At 33.2% G+C, this 18,755-nt stretch overlaps 1 protein-coding gene, 3 long non-coding RNA genes and 1 pseudogene across 5 annotated transcripts in view; all 5 read right to left on the bottom strand.

The window, feature by feature from the left end:
• LOC107057808 (uncharacterized) overlaps nucleotides 1-6,628 on the bottom strand; it is a 7,531-nt gene extending 903 nt beyond the window's left edge. Inside the window, exons 1-2 of the long non-coding RNA XR_001471585.1 lie at nucleotides 6,509-6,628; nucleotides 6,353-6,407 (exon numbers count right to left, since the gene is read on the bottom strand). This is a non-coding gene — a long non-coding RNA (uncharacterized lncRNA). The remainder of the gene's footprint in view (nucleotides 1-6,352; nucleotides 6,408-6,508) is intronic.
• A 1,146-nt stretch (nucleotides 6,629-7,774) lies between these two features.
• Nucleotides 7,775-9,507, bottom strand: LOC102589162 (putative disease resistance RPP13-like protein 1). Its single transcript, XM_015303366.1, has 3 exons — nucleotides 9,374-9,507; nucleotides 8,376-9,295; nucleotides 7,775-8,317 (listed from the first exon to the last, which is right to left on the bottom strand). Exons 2-3 carry the CDS (start codon nucleotides 9,291-9,293, stop codon nucleotides 7,775-7,777), a joined length of 1,461 nt encoding a protein of 486 aa, XP_015158852.1. The 5' UTR covers nucleotides 9,294-9,295; nucleotides 9,374-9,507.
• A 977-nt stretch (nucleotides 9,508-10,484) lies between these two features.
• On the bottom strand, nucleotides 10,485-11,535 carry LOC107057807 (uncharacterized). The gene is made up of 3 exons (XR_001471579.1): nucleotides 11,462-11,535; nucleotides 10,674-11,065; nucleotides 10,485-10,582 (listed from the first exon to the last, which is right to left on the bottom strand). It is a non-coding gene; the product is annotated as an uncharacterized lncRNA (long non-coding RNA).
• A 4,179-nt stretch (nucleotides 11,536-15,714) lies between these two features.
• On the bottom strand, nucleotides 15,715-16,203 carry LOC102593400 (uncharacterized). Its single transcript, XR_001471584.1, has 3 exons — nucleotides 16,179-16,203; nucleotides 15,975-16,033; nucleotides 15,715-15,776 (listed from the first exon to the last, which is right to left on the bottom strand). It is a non-coding gene; the product is annotated as an uncharacterized lncRNA (long non-coding RNA).
• A 245-nt stretch (nucleotides 16,204-16,448) lies between these two features.
• LOC102591499 (putative disease resistance RPP13-like protein 1) overlaps nucleotides 16,449-18,755 on the bottom strand; it is a 22,156-nt pseudogene continuing 19,849 nt past the window's right edge. The window contains exon 2 of the transcript XR_001475390.1: nucleotides 16,449-17,728. The product of XR_001475390.1 is annotated as a putative disease resistance RPP13-like protein 1 (transcript). The remainder of the gene's footprint in view (nucleotides 17,729-18,755) is intronic.

Raw genomic sequence — 18,755 nt, 5'->3', positions numbered from 1 at the left:
CCACTCCCTACCCGCGACCCCCCACCCCCCAATTTCAAAAAAATTAAGTTTGTTTTTAACAAATATTTTCAAATTTGTTTTTAACACTTTTTGGCAAAGTGTCAGCCATCAACGGATTTGATGAATCTTTACCCGCTACCATTTGAACGGGACTAGTTGTACATTTAGCTGATACAATAGCTCTTTCTACATTCGTTGGAGGATGAACACCCGTCTTATCCATTTTAAGATGAGATGGAGAACTCTTTGGTCCTTTTGAGTAGTCTTGTATTTGTAATGGTATGGTTTGATTAGTATTTCCAAGGAAGAACCTTATTTTTTCTTGTAATGAGTGGATATGTTGTGTCAGTTCCCCTTTCTCAGTCTCTAGTTTCTCAATTGTCTGGTTTAGTATTTTGAATCCTTCAGTCATTGAAGAACAATGATCGCAGAAGATTATCTTGTCAGTATCCTTTCGAATATTGTATTGCAGGAAAGGTCTTGAAGTTTGTCTTAAAGCTGGGCTTATGAAATAATTTGGCCCAAGAGTTCCTCTAGCATAGTCTAGTGCTTTATTTAAATCGTTGAATCCTTTGAAAAATGGGGTAGGAAAGTCTTTAATTGAGTCTATCACCTCGATCCAAGTCTGGAAGATGCCTGCTAGCTTTCCTCGAACTACTACGTAGAATTTAAACTTTTTGTCTTCATTTTTCTCCGTAAAATAATAACTTACTGAGTTTAATACTGAAATAAAATAGCTATTGTCTTTCAAAATTTTGTTATATGCTATCCATAGATTGTCTATCAAACATCTTTGATGTTTATCTATTTTTGTTTCTGGCTTTACTCTGAAACTTAAATTAGATGGAGGATAAAATATTAAATTTTGTCTTCCAAAGTATAGTCTTTCTATAGGAGTATTTATCCTTGCATCTTCTTCTCTTGTATGTGGTCTAAACGAAGTGTTTCCCAATAATGTCTATAAGTATATATCTTTGTCTTTTTGCCCACTATTACTTGAACTTGAACTGGATGCCTTGTCTTTGTTCTTACATGTACTCATTCTGAAAATAAATAATTAGTTTTCATGAGTCTGCTTAGTTGATCTGCTAAGGAATTATCTTTTCCGTTTATATATTCTAAAAATATATTGTATATTGATGTAGCGTCTAAAAAATTTAGCCATCTTCTCTTACTACTATTTTTTCCTTCTATTTTCTGGTGGAATTTTACAAAAGCTTTGCAGTCAGTTCTTACTAAAATTTCTTTTTTATTAATAATAAATAATTTAAAGCTATTTAGTCCATATATGACTACTAGAATTTCTGCATCTATGCTACTCATGTTTCCTTTTTCCTTGTATTTTTCACTGTGATAGGCGTAAATTTTTTCGTCTTTCTTTTCTATATATTTATTGTTCTTTGTTTTTAATTCTGCTCCCCATCCTTCTAGACTTTTGTCGGTTTCCACTATTGGGCAGTCAGTTTTTAGTGGGAGGGCTAGATCTGGTATATTTTTAACCATTTGTTTAAGCTTTTGTACTAATTTTATGTCTTCCATATTGAATGTCTTCTGCCTATGAATTCCTGTTTTAGAATATAAGGGTCCTGTTACTTTTCCTAGGTCTTTTATAAAACTTCGTGCATAATTTAATATTCCTAGAAATTTTTGTAAGTCTTTAGTATTATCTAATTTATCAAGCATGTCGAGAACCTTTTTTGCTATATGGGGTTGTAATTTTATCTTTCCATTTCCAATTTCTACCCCTAGGAATTTTATAAGATTTATCTGGTGGTGAAGACATTCCTGCTGCTACAATTGGAGTTGACGGTACTAGTTCTGTTAGAGTAAGAGCTCTTGCTGGAATAACCAGTGCTAGTTACTTGACTGTTGGAGGAGAAACCACTGTTAGTTTTTTACATAATTCCATTTTCTTTTTGCTAATTATAATTCCATTGTCTACAAATAATTTAAACACCGTTTGTAAATGTCTTAGATGTTTGTTGGCATTATTACTAAATACTAAGATATCGTCTACATATACTAAAATAAAATTTTTATAATCTCTAAATATATTGTCCATCTTTCTCTGAAAGATCGGAGGAGCTGTTTTTAAATCGAAGGGCATTACCAACCATTCGAAATGTCCTTCTGGGCAAGTGAAAGTTTTCTATTCTATACTGTCTTCATACATTTTGACTTGCCAGTATTCGAATTTACAATCAAACTTACTAAAAAAAATTCTTCCTTGCATTCGATTTATTAATTTTGATCTTTCTGGCAACTTATATCCATCCATTTTGGTATTGTCATTAAGTCTTTTATAGTTTATTACCATTCTAGCTTTTCCTCTTAATATTTCATTATGATTTCTTACCACAAATGTTGATGACCTATGTCTTGAAGTTGATCTTCTTATCACTCCCTAATTTAGTAATTCTTTTATCTGATCTTCAAATTCCTTTAGGTCTTCATTTGTGGATTCTATTGAATCAGTTTTAACAGTATATTCTGGGTTAATGATATCCAGTCTGCAAGTTATATGATTGGCTTCCCAGTGCTTTAAAGGTCTTTCTCCAATTATCTCTAATTTATCTAAGATGGAAATTACCTCCTCTAGGTCTTTTTGATTTTTTATGACTCCTATATGTTGTAATCCTTTTTTGAAATTATAAAATTCTGTATTTATTTCTATTAAGTTATAACTTTTCTCTAGTTGTATATCAGATAAACTTAGCTCTAATAATTCAATTTCTTCTTCAATAACATGTATCTTAGTATAATTACATTCTTCTCCTTTATTACATTTTGAAGTGTTTGTATTAAGTTTATCAGTATTTTTAAGATACCTAGATTTCGTTGGAAACGATTCTGTTGTTATTGAGGTATGAGTCATATTTTTAGAGAATATTACTCCGTCTCTAGTAAGGCGACAACATCCGTTGTTATGTAATAAGAAGTCTAAACCTAAAACAAAGTCTACTATAATATTTAAGTCTCTAACCCATATTTTTTCTAATCTATACATGTGTTTATAAAAGTTTTCACATGTATTTAAAAAACTTATTTGAGCATTACTAACATAATGTTTATATACATTTGAAGATCCATCCATTTGCATGGCGCTTTGTGGCTCTGGAAATTATTTTATTATATCTAGAGGCAGGATACTTCTATCTATTATACTTTTACATCCAGAGTCTACTAGAGCTAAAGTTTCTATTTCGTAGTCTTGAATTCTTATTCTTGTTAATATTTTGATAGTATTAATTTTCTTGTCTTCATTACAAATTAATCCCTCAAATGATTTATAGTCCTCCTTTTCATTTAAGAGCTCGATTTCCTCTTTTGGCGTTGTGTTTTGGTTGGTTCCCTCTTCTAATTTTTCTTTTCCCTTTTCTAATTTACTTATTCTGTCCTCTAAATTATCAATCCTTTTTTCTAAAGATATTAATGTTTTTTCTTTTGTACTTCTTGTTTGGTCTATAACTTTTATGTTAAATATCATGTCGATGCACATAAGGCATCCCTCTACATAGCAGTTCATACATTTAGCTCTTCTGTCTTTACTGGGGTATCATGTGCAATTAAAGCATTTTTGACTATCTAACCCTTTTGCTTTGGAGAATTGGTGATCGCATTGTATATTAACAAAGGTAAAATCTTTCATGTTTAAGTCTAATTTTTCTAATCCTATCTCGTTTATTAAAGTTTCTTCTTCTGAATCAGACGAATCTTGTTGTCTTCCTTCTATAGCATCTATGCTTATTACTAAATATATGCTCTCATTATCTGACTTGTATTCATCTACATTTATCAGGGTTTCTTGGAAGTCTTCTATAAGTTGGGCATTTCTTGTTCTACTATTATTTCTACCTGGACAAGTATTAGCTAGATGTTCTTCACTTCCACATAGTAAAACAAGATAGTCTTATTTTTGTAAATTCTATTATTATTATTATTGTTTTCTTACATGTCTATCTTTATTTAGGTAAGGTTTTTTTGCCGTAGATTTTCTTAGATAATACCTTTTCCTAGGTTTGTAGTCTTGGTTATTTTGATATGTCTTTCTGTATTTTCTTTTTGGTGTACTTTGATCATAGCTTTGTGTTGTATATATATTCTTACAAAAACTAGTCTCATTTTGTTTTAATTATTTTTGTATTTGTATATTTGTACATTTCTCTTGTAATATTTCCATGACATGTTGTATTTTATGTCCTATAGACCAGTTGGCATTTGGGTTTTGTCATTACTCCCTCTCTTTTGTTCCATCTTTCCTCTATTTCTCTTCCTAAGGCTCCAGGGAGTTTGTTAAAAAGTTTTTTCCCCAAGCTTTGGTCAAACGCATTACCGCTTATAGCGCAATAGTAAAAATAGTCTTTTAAAAAATTCTTTATATGACTCCAATTTGTTTTGCTAAGTTGTTCTAATTTTATTAGTGCATTCTTTTGTAACACTACTAATCCGCTATTTGGGTCTTCTCCTGTTATCAGGCTGTGTATTTTATTAGTAAAATTATACGAGTTTGGTCCTATATTTACTAGTTCTTGGAATTCTTGAGGGTAAGCTACCTTATATTCTTCCCATACTCCTTTGATTGATTCTCCTAGAAAGGTTTCCATGTATCTATACATAGTTTCTGCATCTGTTTCACTATAATGGTGTATGTTGTCTGCTACTACTACTCCTTTCCATACATCTAGTACTGAGTTCCATAATTGAGGGTCATGAGCCGATATATTTAGTATTTTTCATCTATCTCCCCTGTCTTGGAGTTTGATGGGGGCTTCTATTGGCATTATTATTCCTATAGGTCTAACCATTTCTGGTTCTGTCATCGGGTCTTGTCTAAATACACGGTGTTGTGGTAAATTACCTATAGTATATTCTATTGGTGGTATTGGGGTTGTCTTTTGGAAGGGACTTGAGCTTGAAGAAGCGGTTTCCATAAATTCTTTTAAACTGCGTGTTGTTTCATCATCGCTTTCATCTAATTCTTTTAAACTACGTGTTGTTTCATCATCACTTTCTTCCTGTGTTTTTTCTTTCTGGCGAAATCCATAATTGTCTGTTCTAAAATTACACTCTTTGAAGTGTTTTTCTACTATAGAAAATTTTAGTTTTCCTAGTTTACATCCTTTACATTTAAATAAATTTTCTTTATTTGACTTGTGTATTTCTTTAGCTTTTGCTATTGATATATCTACTTCATAGTCTTCTTCTTTATTGATCTGAACATTCATTCCTTCCATATTTATGGTTGATTCATTATCTTCTAAATCTTCATCTATTTCTTTTGATTTGTATATTTATAATCAGTGAATCTGATTGATGTCTCACCTTTATTATTTGTGTATGTGAGGTGGTCATTTGGTCTTAACACTTCTTTTTTATAGAATTTTTCTAAATTCCATTCTCTACCTGCATATTCTTCTGAATTTATTTTTAAAAGTTTCATTAATTTTATTCCTTTATTTCCCATTATGCCTACCGCATTGTCTATTTTTATTTTAAACCTTGAACTACTGTTGGTTGCTAATTTTCCTATGAAGCCAACACAAACTAATAGATTGTTTCCACAGTTCATTTCTTCGTAACCCTTGGTTTGTATGCCTATTTTTATGTATTTTCCAAATTCTTTTGAATTTATCATGAAATCTGGACTACAGTAAAAAATTCCTCCATTATTACTCATGTCGACTTCTGTTAAACCTATTATGGATCTTTTAGATTCTGACCATCTACTATCATATAAAGTGATTAATACTTTAGTACCTAAATTTTTTCTAGTTAAACCTTTAAGTCCGATTACTACCAATCTCATATGCATGAGATTCATTCGTCTTTTTTGTATTTCTTGCATAGATTATTTACTAATTAAATTTATACTTTCACTATCGTTTTCTGATACACTCAATTGTTCTTCTCTATAATGTCTGTATAAGTGTGCTATTGACGAAAATAGTCCTGTATTATATAGAACTTGTGGATTTAATAATTTTAATTTATTTTGCTTGAATATTTCTATATCTCTATCTACATCTATTATCTCATCTAACTGATGACTATTACTTGGAAGTTATTTTTACTCTATACACTTTTAGTCAATTTAATAATCATATATATATATATATATTTATAAAGATATATGTGATGAATTTTTTTTTAGTAAATACTATAGATTTAGAGGGGATAGAATATGTTATTTGCAATACAAAATTTATATAAAGTATTTTGGGATAAACGTGCAACGCACGTTCCCAGATGTAGTAACACATAAATTGAATTGCGAAACTTGCAACTGACAATCAATAGCAGCAAAATTAATATAAATAAGTTGTTAACTTGAAAAGGAGACAACCATGCTCACCTAGAAAACTTCAGGAATCAGGCTTGCCATTGTGAATCCTTCCAAACTCCCGTTTCTAAATAGAAAAAAAAAATATGAACAATTTTTGGTCAGTAGCCGTGGTTTGAGCAATAGACTGCTCAACAAGATTTTTAAAAAAGGAAAAGAATAACTTACATCAGTTGGAGAGCCATTTGTTTTAATCATCATAGGAACTCCCGATCAATCACAATGGTGGGAATTTGAGCAATATTTGGCCAGTATTCTCCCTCGTCAAATTCTAGTAATGGTGTGAGCAACCATCTAGAAGAAACTTGGCTCCCACTAGCACTTGGAGGCTTTTCAACTTGCTCAGATGTAGTGTCATCTTCAAGCGAGAAGTGTTGCTTATGTCAAGATGACTCAAGTTGATCAACTTCTCCATCTGCAGTGGTAGCTCCTCAAGATAATCACAAGATGACAGGAGAAGTGTCTTTAAATTATACAATCCACAAATGGAATCTGGCAACTTATTAATCTCTGTCTTAGAAATATCCAAAAATCTCAGGAGCTTTAATTTGATAAACAAGTCATCCGGCAACTCCTTAATCCTGTAATGAGACAATGATAATGCCCTTAAGGATCTTAGTCTTGGCAGTATGTTATGCTGCACCCTCTTGCTTAGAGAGTCATGATTGACATCAAAAAATATCGGAAGCAATGTCCTCAGCTGCTCCAATTTGTAGAGGGGTGTTAATTTCTCAAACTCACCACCTTTTCCCATTGAATAAGATAAGTGCCGACTTTTTTCCAACATATGAGATCCTTGGCTCTCTTCCAACCTGATACAAAGTTTTGAAGATGCAATTTGGGCTAAGTCATTGACAAGGTCATGCATTAAGAATTTCTCTATGTTCCCTTCAAAAGGATTTGGGACCCTTTCGAATAATGATCTTGACCTCAATTCGAGAAAGTATTGGTTGCCTGAATCTTCAATTATTTCATCTTCCTTTGGTACGAGACCATTGGCAATCCAAAGATGAATAACTTGCTCTTTCCTAAATGAATAATCTTTAGGAAATATTGCACAATAGGAAAAACATCGCTTTAAATGTGCGGGAAGATCATTGTAGCTCAACATCAACGCTGGTAATATGTCCTTGTCTCGCAGCTCCCATATTTCACTTCTCAGAATACGTTTCCACTCTACAACCTCTGATTTGGAGCGTAACATGCCAGCGAGCGTCTTCAGAGCTAAGGGCAGTCCTTTGCACTTAGCTGCAATTTGTTTTCCGACCTCTTCAAGTTCCAGATGTCCCATAGGATCCATGTTTTCAAATGCATGTCTTTTAAATAAAGACCAAGAGGCTTCATTAGACAAACTGTCCATGCTAATTTGCTCATTTCCCATCATCAAGGCAACACTCGCTTTGCGTGTCGTCACAATGATCTTGATCTTACTTCCTATATCTCCTTGTACACAAATATATTTCTCAAGTCATCCCACTCGTTGTAGTTGTCATTCCACACATCATCCAAAACAGTAAGGAACTTCTTTCCCTTCAAGCTGTCCTTCAATTTGACTTGAAGCTGATTAAGATTGTTGTGGACATCCTTTGAGTCAAATTTGCCAATTTTTTGAAGTAACCCTTTCGTTATTCTCAAAGCATCATATCCCTCAGAAACACAATACCAAGCTTTCAAACCAAAGTGGTTCTTCACCCTCTCATCATTGTAAACGGCTTTAGCAAGTGTTGTCTTACCCAGGCCACCCATTCCCACAATAGGAATTACTGTCAGCTTTTTCCCACTTGCATCTTCAGACAATAAACGGTCAATCAAATCCTCTATTTCGCTCTGCCTACCAAAGATATCAGATTCATCATCCACAGAAGTTGAAGGTCTTCTAGTTTCTTGTTTCGTGGAACCAAAATACTCCTTTAAGCCAAGGAGACCAATTTGCTCTTGCAAATCCTTTAATGTTTCAATAGTGTCTTCCAACTTGTCCTTTATGTTAAGGAAAAATTCATCAGTCAAGCAAAGGTTGAGGTCACTTGCTTGTTGCTTGTTTCTGCAAAATTCTGATGTACTCGTTGTAGTTGTCATTCCACACATCATCCAAAACAGTAAGGAACTTCTTTCCCTTCAAGCTGTCCTTCAATTTGACTTGAAGCTGATTAAGATTGTTGTGGACATCCTTTGAGTCAAATTTGCCAATTTTTTGAAGTAACCCTTTCGTTATTCTCAAAGCATCATATCCCTCAGAAACACAATACCAAGCTTTCAAACCAAAGTGGTTCTTCACCCTCTCATCATTGTAAACGGCTTTAGCAAGTGTTGTCTTACCCAGGCCACCCATTCCCACAATAGGAATTACTGTCAGCTTTTTCCCACTTGCATCTTCAGACAATAAACGGTCAATCAAATCCTCTATTTCGCTCTGCCTACCAAAGATATCAGATTCATCATCCACAGAAGTTGAAGGTCTTCTAGTTTCTTGTTTCGTGGAACCAAAATACTCCTTTAAGCCAAGGAGACCAATTTGCTCTTGCAAATCCTTTAATGTTTCAATAGTGTCTTCCAACTTGTCCTTTATGTTATGGAAAAATTCATCGCTCAAGCGCAGATTGAGGTCACTTACCTGCTGGTTGCTTGTTTCTGCAAAATTCTGATGTTGACCTTCCACCTTAAGTCTCAAAGCTTCATAATTGACTTCTTCTATTAAGTTTTCAGCAGAGTCGACAGCATCTCGAAGCTCATTAAGCCAGTCACTCACAGATGGATTTGATGCTTGCTTATTCTCTGCATCACTTAGCACAATCTGAAGACCACGCAAAGTCATTTTCAGCTTCTTTAAGAGCCGAACATGATGCTTATGCTTCTGAAACATGTTGAGCAGATCACCGTGAGGAGCAAGCCTATCAAAGAGAGCATTCAAAGCTGAAGAGAGAAATGCACTACCAACTGCTAAGCCAATCTCCATTTCTGAAAAACACAAAATGATTTTGATGAGAAGACAAATTTTTCTATCTAGCTTCAACTACTAAGAGAGAACTTCTTTACCTGTTGAATGTTGAGAGTAATTTGCAAACAAGAATGATCAGTGATTGCTTGAAATTAGTACAACTATGTTTCAGCTAATCTACAAGAAGCAAAACTGTCCTCTTTTCTCTTTTCAAAAAGTATGACTCCACTAATTGAATAATGGAGGAAGATATCTTTTGCTTTATGTTTATTCACTACTTTTGCTTTATGCACTGTTCATTTTTCAACAGCTCATTGTAGTGCTTAATTGGGTCTAACATATCATGAATACGTTTTAGAATTGGATTCTGTTCCATTTTCCTTTTCTCTAAGGTATTATTTTTTCTATGTTTACTTGAGCCGATGGTCTATCGGAAACAACCTCTCTACCCTACAAGATAGTGGTAAGGTCCCTATTTAGGTCCATGTACAACTCTGTCCCAATGAATGAACTGAAATCAACGATCCACCGTTTTATGGAAATGAAATAACAAATAAACATCCAACATATAATATAACATAATTGTCCTGAAAAAGGTACAATACACTCTTGGTTTATTGACACCAGTTAGCAATATGCTTGTTTGCTAAAACTACAAAATACAGACTAAGAAATAGCCTTTTTTCCCTTTTACTGAAGCAAAAACTCAAGAAATCGAGTACTAGTGCCAAATTTAATCAGAAAAACCTGTCTCCACCCCCTCCCAATCTATTGTGTTCTGCTAGATCACATATAAACTCTTTGAGATGCCAATCGTTTCGGCCACTCACCAGCTTCTCGCAATTGATGATCACAAGTCGTCAATTGAATGGCAATCCTCCTTCAAGAAAGAAGTCTATTTCTGAACATTTAGTAGTAAGGTTGTGCAATCCTCAACTGTTTGTGTTATAACATAACTAAACGTAAATGTTTTGATAACACATTGATTCCATAAAAAAATCACTACATGAGAAATAATCACTAGCAGTTGTAGTTTTGAGCAATAACCAAAGAAACGCCCCTCTGCCATTACCGATTTTTGATGAAAATTGTAACTTTGTCCAGCTTTTAGTTGAGAGTTACAGTACTAACAATGCTAAAAATATTGACAATAGATCCTAAAAAGTTTCTCTTCATCTCGCAACTGTGTGAAGTAATGTAGCTTTCATGTTTTTCAAGTAGTTCAACCTTCCAGAAAAATTGCTAGCTTTGACCCTGGCGTTGATGTGTGGTTGTGAATCCATGTAATAATACAATCAACGTTCATCCTGAATCAGCCAAATTATCAAAATAACATGAATTTTATACACTACACAATAAAATCACAAAACTATTGTTTGTCACATTAAAGTAACTCACCGTATCCACTATAACAGTAAAATCACCCCAGCATTGAAACAGAGACATCTGATATTCACCAGACCTTTGTGAGCTTATAAAATTTGTAAATATCCTCAACATATTTCACAATAGCCAAGTGATTATTAACATCAGCAGTATCAATATTAACAAACCTGATTTGTATAGTAGTATAATTCTTTGATGTTTTTTCTACAAAGAAAAGTAAATTTTCACCATAGTCCATCAAGGATTCATAATACAAAAATTGCATTGCGAAACTTGCAACTCACAATCAATCTCAGCAAAAGTAATATAAAATAAGTTGTTAACTTGAAAAAGGAGAGAACCATGCTCACCCAGAAAACATCAGGAATCAGGACTGCTGAAACTCGGAAGCATCAAAAATTAAACTGTAAAAAACATGAATAAAACAAATTAGAAATCGAAAAAGTAACACAAACAGAAATCGTGTAAAATAATAAAATCAACATGCCTTCAGAGAAATATTTTCTGATCTAATTGAAGAAAGTGAATCAAACAAAGAAGAGCCAAAGATGTACACAAATGTTTATATTCGATCCACCCAAGAACAAAAGCAGGTAAACAAAGAAAGAAGATTGCCGACAAATAGAGTAGAGTCTGATGAAAAAAAAAAGAGAAGAAAAACTCAGAAACACTAAACACAGAGTCGAACCAGAGCAAACAAAATTTGAAACAATGACTGAAATTGAAGGTCATATGCAGAGCAACAAAGGAAACAAAATGCAAGAAGAGTTCTTTCTGGAGCAAATTATCTCAATTCCTACCTATACTAGATTTCTTTTACAATGTTTGAATGCAAATATAAAGATTTCATCCTGATCTGAAGATGCTTCCTCGACCTCACTGAGGCAATGGTCAAAAATATTTATATCCTTTAAAAACTGAAATATCCTTGAACATTAAACAACAAAATGTCCTTTGAATTACCAGACATCTTAATATGACACACATAATTAAATTTTAGTTAGAAACTTTACATATCCCAACTTTAACCAATCTAATTCTCATAGATGTTATGTATATCATCAATTTTTAAATGACTTTTATAATTCATGACTTATAATTATACGTACCAAAAAATTGTTTTCAAAATCACTTTATATTAATGCATACACTTTGTTATTCCGATGTATAATTGTTGATGGATGATTATTGGTGGATGTAATTATATTGCTCATCACTATCACTTTATGTTAATGCACACACGTAGTTATTCTAATGTATAATTGTTGATGGATGTTATTGCTCATCACATATGCAATAAAAAAGAGGTAAATCTATTTATGCTTTTGTTAGTTATTGAGGAAGTTCCTCCATTCTTTTAAACTGGAACGGTTTCTCTCTTTAATTTTTGTTATTTGAAGGTTTTAGAATTCATTAGCTATTTCATTGTTTTTAGTCTACTCTATTTCATCTTATTTTCGAATATTTGTGGGATGAACATAATGTACATCTGAAGTTGTATAATTTATTGTGATGCTATAATAATGTAATGGATATTGATAAATTTTTATATATTATCTTCAAACATTATATGACATCTTCACAACTAATAACTCATGTGAAATTTACGTATCAAAATGATACAATTTCTTAAAACTATTTGATATGATTGTCAGATTGTCCATTTGATGTTAAGCTTTAATTTGGTGTTTAGACTCCTTCTCTTTTTGATTACTTAATTTTATGAATAACTATTTATACATATTGTAATTGTATTTAAATCATTTACAAATATTAATACTAAGTAGCGTGAAATACATGCATATTTTCTATTATGAAATTTATTTATTTTTTAAAAAAATTATATAGAAATCTTGTAGTAATTACAAGGGACAAATTAAACGTGCAACACACGTTCACAAAAACTAGTATTATTAAAAATGGAAAGAATTTATGTTCAAAGTTGAATTACCGTTTTACCCCTATATATTAAATAAAAATTATAAAAAAGATTATTTAATTAATTAAATATTGTAGTAGTAATTATATCCTATTATATACTAAATCCTAAAAATGGGAAGGTGCTAAGTCAGTTTCAATTTAAATACTTTACACAATGAAGTAAAAAAAGATGATTAATTCAATACATTAACTTCACTTGATTAATTAAATGCAAGATGGCATTCATCTATTTGATGAAAATTATAACTGATACATACATAGAGAACACTAGCAGCCACTTTAGTGACTTTTTCTATTCCTTTATTGAATTAGGTGCAGACCAAAAAACACCATATAACCTTCAAACATTTAATTTAAAACTTATCTTTTGGTATTCCTTAATTTTTATCTATATAAATTCATTTTTTTTTTGTTTCATGAGACCCCTACTCAAGAATATTATCATTTTCATTCTATAGTTAAAGTAACGACTTATATCATTATTGTACTATTTGGCTCATGTTTTAGTTTGACTCGACGAAGATGACTTTTGAATTTTGATTGGTTATGGATAATTAAGCCTCCACAAGAACTTGAAAATTATGTATTGTACTTCTTTTTCCATCTATATTGTTATGATATAAGTCTTAAAAAAAATGTGTATGTTGTATTTTTTCCTTCTCTATCTTTTTGTGTGTTTTCTCTTCCATTAAACTTCTTTAATTTAATTTTCTATTAATTTCTTATTGTAGTAAGTGTGTATATCTTTGTTGAGCTCAAATTAGCCCTTTGTGATTTTATTGGAAGTTTGCTAACTACCAATTATAGTTCAAAATTTATGTTGGTTGCTTAATTAATTTTAAACATTAAAATTCACCTCTCATTTGGTGTTTCTTGTCAAACTCTTAAAGATTAATTTGTAATTGTTGTATTTTATTACTAATTACACGCATTCTTTCATAAAATTGTAATCATTCTAACGTATCTATATATAAAAAGTAACTGGGAACACACGTGCCCATATATTATATTAGTATTATTACAAGTGTGAAGCTCCTAACCTCTAAGTTGGATTACCATTTTGTCCTTATCTTACCTCTAAAATAAATTAAATATTATTAGTTTCATAGTATTATTAGTTTACACTTGTATACCCAATATAACTGATATGAGTTGTGGTGAGATAGTTGAGATTTTTCTATCCTTAATTAGAATTTTGGAGCATGAGCCGTGGAATGGAAAAAATCATGTCAAGAGCACCGCCCGTTGAAATGAGGAAATCCGAATTTAGTCAAACTCCAATATGGATACCAAACACCGAATGAGAAAACAATATATCGACTATAAAAATATACAACACGTTGCTAACTACAAATATAATATACATATCCATCTTCAGTTGCAATTGTTGTTCAAAATCATCTAATCAGATCTCCATCAAATGTCTTCAAATTTTATAGAGACAATCTCTTTAGACTATTCCAACAAATCTAAACAACACTTCAAACATCTCACACACATAAAAAAAAAAGACACGATTTGAAATTCAAATCCACTTCTTCGAGCTTATTCAACCATCACGAGTTATCTTTCTACTTTGATTTTCTGTACACAAATCTTATAAAATCAGAACTCTAACCACTAGTTGAGTCCCAAACATATTTACAAATCGAGTTTGTCAACTTATAAAAGAGGCTTGCACTAGAAACATGAAATAGTATCAGCGGTACAATGTTTTTAATTGCCCTTCTTTGATAACCCCATCTCAAAGACTTGGCTATAGCAGCAGACATGCGTTCACTGTGGACGACATAATAGCTTTAGCGGGAAGAACAAAAAAATAAAAAAGAACTTGCGAACAGATGTAAAAATAGCAGCAGCACCTTAGAAGCACTTCTTGTGGACAATGGATGGACCAGACTTGTCGTACTCACCGTTCAAAATCCACATCTGATTAAGCACAAAACATGTTTAAGTTAGCAACAACACAATTCAAAATGAAGTTTAAAATTGCAAAAGTATATGCAAGAGAAGATTTTTAAAAATAAAGGCTTGCCTGCTGGAAGGTGCTAAGTGATGCGAGGATGGATCTTCCAATCACTGTCTGCTGGGGAGCGAAGACAGTGATTTCCTTACTCATACGATAAACACCCTGCAAATGTATATTTGAAGCCCTTATATCAAGCATTGCCCAGTGTAATTGCCTGGGAGCTATACGGAAGAAAAAAGATGTTTAGCTTTTTTGTCTGCCTCCTTTACCTATCAAAGATTCTGTTAACATTGTAGATGGAACTTGGCCATATCTGGTGTCTAAAAAATATGCAATTATATAATGCACAACAGTTAGCTGCAAGTCTGTAACATCAAATTGACTCGGACACACTTTATCCCTATTATAAGATAAAATTTTAAAAATATGTAAATGAAGCATCACAATTAGGAGCTACATGAAACATTTCTAAAGAGGGAAAATAGAATTTAATACCTCAGGCAAAGTTCTCAACGGTGATCCATATCAAAATTAATACCATCTAAATTTTCTACCTTTATCGCGATTTTGTATTCTTAAAAAGAAAATATCCATATCATTCAACGTTTCAAAAATTAATTCAGTGAAATCTGAATTAGGTGACATCAACTTAGCAAACACTTCATAAAGGCATTTTATGGTTTCTCATTTTGTATAGAAGCGAGGCATGTATTATAACTCAATCAGAAGATGTGTAAAACAAAAGATAGAAGAAGATATTTGCACCTTTGTAACTTTCTCACCCGTAAACTTCTTCTCATCAGGTGAAACAGGAATCGAAAACTTGGGTTGAAATGGGTATTGGGTTGAATTCTTCTACTATGTTGATGTCTTCTGTGTCTTGGGTGTCATGAGAATTGAAGGCGTGAAGCTCGAAATGGGTTCCAGAGAATTTTGAAACCGTTAATTTCTCTGTTTCGCTGATTGATGACTGATGAGAGTGCCAATGAAGGAAATCTATTTCGCTGATTTATGAGAGTGCAAACTATTACTACAAAATAAGCATCCTAGTAACTGAAACACCAGTAAATCATTATTTAGTTATCTAACCTTGACTTCATTCCGAGCAGGATATACTTTCTTGACTTCCCACTAGCTGTAAGGTTGCCACTCGAGGTTGAGTAACGGACATAATTTGAAGGAAACTTCATAATCCTCAAAGTTCTCTGCATATCAAAACCAAAAACTAATGTAATATTCTGGATCTTTGAATATGAAAAAAACTAGATGTAATAATGCAGTCGCATCAAACTTGAAATCAATGTGGTACAATATGACGTCAATAATGGAAGCAGGCAATTTAAGTCGTTTTCAATATCTTTAAATTTGAAGCGTGATGTAACTCTTATCAAGGTGTTGGTTACCTGATTGAGAAAGTGAGGTTGTATTTCTTGGACCCTTTATCTCCAAAGGTGATGACATCCTGCTAGCATATATTAAGCAATCAACTTTCTTGAGCAATAGACATTCCACACTGCTCAACAAGGTTTTAAAAAGGAAAAGAATAAAAAAAAAATCAAAGTGAAGTAAACAAAATTAAAAGCTTCTGATGGAAAAGAATAACTTACATCAGTTGGAGAGCCATCTGTTTTAATTCATCACATGTATTCCCAATTGATCTCTATGATGGGGCTGAATCATTAATAAAACCTGAATAGTGCTGATGCTTTTAGGTGTTAAATTTATTGGGAGGCAAACATCTGTATTTTTGATACATAGGAAACAAATCTTGTGTATGGCACACCTTTGGATTCTATTATAGTTTTGAATTCGATAGTGGACATGTGGATCACTCTAAACTGACTGAAAAGGGAAATAATATGAACAACGTGAATTGCTATTGAGATGAAAGTTCAAGCGATAAAAATCTTCGAGTAAGATATGTAACATTAATTGCTATTGAGATCTAAAATTAAAATAATTCTAATCTGAAGATGATTTCTCAGTTTCAGAGTGGCAATAGACACTCCATACTGCGCAACAAGAATGTAATAAAGAAAAAGAATTAACATAAAAGCAAAGGAAGTTAAAGAAAATAGAATGCTTATGAGGAAAAAGAAAAGCTTACATTTATGAGAGCACCATTTGTTTTAATCATTAAAGACATTCCTTATTGATCTTTATGGTGGGGATATGAGCAATATTTGGCCAGTATTCCCCCTTGTCAAATTCTAGTAGTGGTGTGAGCAATGGACATTCTGAAATACATAGTTTAGAGAGAGAAGAGGGCATCCCTTTTACTGGAAGGGAATGGAGATTAGGGAAATCAATGATTTGTAGACGTTGAAGCGAAGTGAGGTGCGAAAACTGGCCTTGTTCCAACATTGACTGAACTTGAGGTAAATTACCCTTAATAGCTAGATATTGAAGAGAGGTGAGGTTTTTGAGATGTTGGCTGCTTAATGTTTTCAGATTCTCTATAAAAAGTCTTTGAATAGAGGAAGGCAACTCCCAATTCTCACCACCAACAATCTCTTCGTCACTCCCATCATGCATAATCGTTAACTTTGTGAGACAGGGGAGTCTCTGTAAACGCCACTCCTTTCGGCCATTCACCAGTTTCTTGCAAATTTGATCTGAAGGGCTTGTAAATTGAAGGGCAATCCTCCTTCAGGAAAGGACTCTATTTCTGGACAATCCCACAGATGCAGTTCCTTAAGAGATGGAAGGAGTTCCCGCATACGTTCTGGCAGCCACTTCAGCTTCTTACACTCCCAAATATTCAAACACGTCCTCTGGGTCCCCCCACATGCCACTGAAAGTTTATCAAGATTCTCACAACTCCAAATATTGAGTGTTTCAGTCGCAGTAGGAATCAAAAACCTAGTAATTTTCTGGCAACTCCAAATTCTCAGTTTGTGCGCTCTTGGGAGCAAATCATCCATACAATCACATCCCTTCAGACTCAATTCCTCGAGAAACATACTCATCTCACCAACAGGCGGATCCAATTTCAAATTCCGGCAACCAGATATCTCTATTCTCTTCAAGGTAGTGGGCAGTATGCTAAAAGGTAAGGAGGTAACAGAGTTACAATCACAATATATAATTCTTCAATCTCCTTCATTCCCTCAAGTTGGGATCTAAACAGTTGAGCATCATCAAAAACAACTCCAACCTTAGAAGAACCAACAGCTTTAAACCTTTTTAAACTTGAAAATTGGATGGGTGTCTCCAAACTGAGTTCAGGGCAATTTATAATGAAAAGTTTCTCAAGGATAGGAAACTCTCCACTTCCTAGTAGGTGCCATTGCTTCCACTCCGGCATATCTTCAAATCTAAGCTCCACAAGAGAGTTAAAAGGCTTTTTGGAGGACAAACTACCATAGAATTCTTCCGTCACCTCTGTTATTCCATGCATCCCTCTAATCGAAAGGAATTTCAAACAAGGGAGTTGTCCTAGTGCTGGCAAGGAATAACAGACCTTGCAGTTGCTAAGAGATAATTCCACCAGCTTAAGAAACAAAGGATCAGCTAGCCAATTTGGAAATTTTGTCCCTCTATATCCAGTGATTTCGACTTCTTTTATGTTTTTATGTGGGTGTAGTTCATCAAGTATGTCTCTTTCAGTTTCTGAATTGTTGGCACTACTACTTTCACTCCACTCCAAAGATAACTTGTCAACAATGAATCTTCTCCCTCATCTTTGCCTTCACAGCTTCCCTACTATCAACCACATTTTGCAACTCTACAACTGATAGAGATCCATACAAGTTCTGTGCTTCACCCAAATCTTCCATTCTCAAACCACCTAAAAGAAACTTGACTCCCACTAACACTTGGAGGCTTTTCAACTTGCTCAGATATAGTGGCATCTTCAAGAGAGAAGTGTTGCTTATGTCAAGATGACGCAAGTTGATCAACTTCTCCATCTGCAGTGGTAGATCCTCAAGATAATCACAAGACGACAGGAGAAGTGTCTTTAAATTATACAATCCACAAATGGAATCTGGCAACTTATTAATCTCTGTCTTAGAAATATCCAAAAATCTCAGGAGCTTTAATTCGATAAACAAGTCATTTGGCAACTCAACAATATCGTAATGAGACAATGATAATGCCCTTAAGGATCTTAGTCTTGGCAGTATGTTATGCTGCACCCTCTTGCTTAGAGGGTGATAACAATGCTTGAGATCAATACATGT

The sequence above is a fragment of the Solanum tuberosum genome, unplaced genomic scaffold (assembly GCF_000226075.1).
Source record: "Solanum tuberosum cultivar DM 1-3 516 R44 unplaced genomic scaffold, SolTub_3.0 scf00017, whole genome shotgun sequence".
Taxonomy (NCBI): Eukaryota; Viridiplantae; Streptophyta; class Magnoliopsida; order Solanales; family Solanaceae; genus Solanum; species Solanum tuberosum.
The sequence above is the reverse complement of the archived record's forward strand: the minus strand, read 5'-3'. Positions and strand labels throughout refer to the sequence as shown.